Raw genomic sequence first — 3,951 nt, 5'->3', positions numbered from 1 at the left:
TGATACCCACAAAAACTTGGATGGATCTTTAGGGCATTATGCTGAGTCAAGAAAAAAGCCAATCTCATGAGATTATATAGTGTATGATTCCATTTATATAATGCTCTCAGAATAACAAAATGATAGTGATGGAGAATTGATCATTGGTGGTCCGGGTTAGAATGGGAAGACATGAAACTATAAGGGGGATTGAGGAGTTTTTGTGGTGATGGAACATTTCTGTATCCTGATTGTGGTAGTGGTTATGTGAATCTATACAGGTGAAAAACTTTCATAGTACTACGCACCAAAAACACAGATGAATACATGTAAAAACTAAAGATATTTAAATAAGGCCTATAATTGAGTTAATAGTATTGTACCAATGTCAATTTCTTGGTTTTGATATTTTAGTATGACTATGTAAGATGTTATCATTGGGGAAAGGTAGGAGAAACTATCATAGGAATATTTTACTATGTTTTTCAGTTCTTGGGGTTCTTAAATTATTTCAAGGTAAAAAGTTTTAAAAAGGTATAAAAATTTCAAAACTATTAATACAGATTGCCAAATTAGTCTTTGAAAAGATCATTATCTATTTTTCTTGCATTCTAATAGTATTCCCAGCAGCTCTCTATAAATTTAGCATACTTGGTATTTGTTATGTATTTATCAATATCTGAAGTCATGCTGTTGTTTTCTTATTTGATTAGTGTCTGTTTTTCTGTTTTTTTCAAAGTTTCCTTGTTTTGAGAGAGAGAGCATGAGGAGGTGCAGAGAGAGAAGGAGAGAGAGAATCCCAAGTAGGCTTCATGCTATCATCACAGAGCCCAACGTGAGGCTCGATGCCACAAACCATGAAATTATGACCTGAGCCAAAACCAAGAGTCAGATGCCTGACCGGCTCAGCCACCCAGGCACCCCTGTCTCTTTTTCATAAAGTCAGGGGTAATGTCTCATACAGTTCTCTGTTCTTAGTGACCCACAAAAGTACTTGGCATAAAATGGGTCCTAGATTAATGTATTTTGTGGTTTTTTTTAGTTTATTTACTTATTTTGAGAGAGACAGAAAGCATGTAAATTGGAGAGGGACAGAGAGAGCGAGAGAGAGAGAGAGAAAGAGAGAATGAACCCCAAGCAGGGTCGGTGCTGTCAGCACAGAGCCTGAGGCAGGGCGTGAACCCAGGAGCTGTGAGAACATGACCTGAGCTGAAAATACCAGTCGAATGTCATGTTTAACCGACTGAGCCCCCCAGGCCCCCCAGATGAATGTATTTTGAATGAATGAATGAATGAATGAATGGAGATAAAATAGCTTAATTGACTCTAGTATTAGTGAGATGGAAAAACATTTTTTTTAATTGGCCATTATAGTTTTGCCTTTGTTGATTGACCATTAATGTTATGTGCCTTTTTTTTCAATTGGGGGATATTTATCATTTTAAGAATTATTTATATGCGAAAATATTTATCCCTTGTCATTTTTCAAAGATTTCCCTGGCATCCATTTTGTTATTTTTGTTCATTTTTTCTTCTAAATTTAAAAAAACTAATATTATGAAGCTAAATGTTTTTTGGTCACTAGCCCTCGTTGGGTTGCTATGGCACTGTCGCAAACATTAGGCTTCACGGCTGACGCAAGAAAGGGGGGCGTGGGCTCAGAATGCTGGGAAACTGCTCGAGGCGCACAGAGGCCGGACGCTTGCGTCATCCCATGCTCCTCTGCGTGCTAACGGTCAAATTGGAGCCGTGCTCTGGCCCCCCGGGGGGAAAACAGTGTTTTTCGTGGAGTTGGGGTCCCGAAGCTTTGTGCATGGGCAGTCTTGGACCTGGCCACACTGAGATAAGGGAGCCTCCTCAGCTGGTATTGATGCCGAATGTGACTTTTTAGCGTATTAAAATGGCTGTGCCCCAAAACGCCATCCCTTCCTTGTCGGAATGCCAGTGCCTCATCTGTGTGGAAATCTTAATCGAGCCCGTAACGCTGCCTTGTAACCACACACTCTGTAATCAATGTTTCCAGTCAACTATCGAAAAGGCAAGTTTATGCTGTCCTTTCTGTCGCCGCCGGATCTCTTCGTGGACCCGGTACCATGCCCGAAGAAATTCTCTTGTCAACACGGAACTGTGGCAGATAATCCAAAAACACTATCCAGAAGAATGCAGGCTTAGAATGTCTGGGCAGAAATCAGAGGAGATGGTTGATGAGTTTAAGCCAGTTCACTTATTAAGTAAGCCCGGGGAATTGAGAAAAGAATATGAAGAGGAGGTAAGCAAGATGGAGGCAGAGCGACGAGCCATTGAAGAAAATGAAGAAAAAATGAGTAAAGAATACATACAGAGATTATTGGCAGAAGAAGAAGAGGAGGAAGCACGACAGTCACGAAAAAGGCAAAGAGAGCTGGAGGAACAACTGAAAAGTGATGAAGAACTAGCAAGAAAGCTAAGCTTTAATCTTAATTACTGTGACAGAAAGGACTTGGCTTCTCCTTTGAATTCCACAAAACCTGGTACGGTCACAGCCAAGTCTCCAAAGAAAAGTAAGAAGAGAAACACCAACACTGGAGATATTCAGACATACTTCTCACCGAAATTTCAGTTTGGGTCAACATCACAGCCTGAAGTTGCCCAAGAAAGCAGGAATGTCTCCATGTCCAAGGAAACTGACACTACTGTGGTAAAAAGCCCTGTGTGGCAAGATACAGTAATTGAAGAAGATATGCCAACAGTTTTTCCACAACTATCCATGGACATTCAAGAACAGGCTGCACAGTCTTCAGTAGAGTCACCTGTACCTCAGTTGCATGACAACGGTAGAGAATGGTGCCTTCAACAAAAAATTAAAATGACACGAAGCAATCGTGATAAAGAGTTACGTGTCCTAAATAACAAGGGACCTGAAGCCAGAGTTCCCTGCTTTGGAGAAACAGAGAGTGCATGCACTGTATCAGGTATGACACAGATAATTGAAAGTAACAAAGTTGACACAGAAGATGAAGATGATTGCATACTGATCAGTGAAGATATTTCCAAAGGAAAAAACCAGGAATCTTCGTTTGAAGCAGTCATGGATCCATGCATTTCTGCAAAAAGAAAGAAAATGTTCCCCAAAGCTTCCTCAGCTCCAGAGGAAACAGAAATCAACGTTACCGAGAATGTCATAGATTTGGAATGCTTGCCTTCTGAGAGAAATAAACAGGAAGAACAGGACTGGTTTTTTGCATATCAGCTTCAGCAAGAAATAGACAAAGAACAAATGAAACCCAACCGGCAAAAAGGGTCCCCAGATGAATATCAGCTACGTCCTGTATCTTCACGTCCAGACAAATTGCGAAGTGGGCAGAGGAAGTATTCCAAAGACCAGAACTTCCAAAAACAGACTGATAGAGAGCATTTAAAATCTCGGAGAGGCTCAGAAAATGAAAACTGACAGCCATCTCTTAAGATCCAGTTGAAACATTCAGTTAATGTTAACAGGAGAAAGATACCAAATCCTTCTACAGATAATTGTAATGTATCTAAAAGGGCTCATTCCCTACCATCTAGTAAGTCACAGACAAGTATTTTTCAGATGTTTCAGAGGTATGGAAAGTAATGTGTGAGTAAAGGGAGTCTTTTGTAACCTAGTAAAGCTGGATTGTGATGATCTCTTTTTGGTCGGAGAGTCTTTATAAATTGTTTCATTAATTCTGCTCTGTGGTCACATTCCCTGTCCTTAATAAAAGGACTGTGTGATTATGAGGGAGGAATATACACATGCGTTTCTGCCAAACTCAGTGGTAATCAGGAGTCCCAATCTTTTCCTTTTAAATAACCATGATGTACTAAGTTTGACAATCCTTATGAATATAAAAATGCCTTGGCGAACTCCCGAGAAATCTTCAAGTGCCATTTTCTTTCCAAAAAATGCATGCTTTTTGGCCTTTGCTTCCTTCCCTTTTTATCCTAGCTAGTAATGAAAGCAAGATTATA

At 40.0% G+C, this 3,951-nt stretch overlaps 1 protein-coding gene across 1 annotated transcript; it reads left to right on the top strand.

Annotated features, from left to right (window-relative positions):
• Positions 1-1,680: 1,680 nt before the first annotated feature.
• On the top strand, positions 1,681-3,625 carry LOC102970924 (E3 ubiquitin-protein ligase RNF168-like). The gene is given in 1 exon segment (XM_042974312.1): positions 1,681-3,625. A coding segment is annotated over 1 exon segment (1,695 nt). The 5' UTR covers positions 1,681-1,879; the 3' UTR covers positions 3,575-3,625.
• The last annotated feature ends 326 nt before the right edge of the window (positions 3,626-3,951 follow it).

Source organism: Panthera tigris, chromosome X, assembly GCF_018350195.1.
Source record: "Panthera tigris isolate Pti1 chromosome X, P.tigris_Pti1_mat1.1, whole genome shotgun sequence".
Taxonomy (NCBI): domain Eukaryota; kingdom Metazoa; phylum Chordata; class Mammalia; order Carnivora; family Felidae; genus Panthera; species Panthera tigris.
Note: the sequence above shows the minus strand (reverse complement) of the source record. Positions and strands in the feature narration are given on the sequence as shown.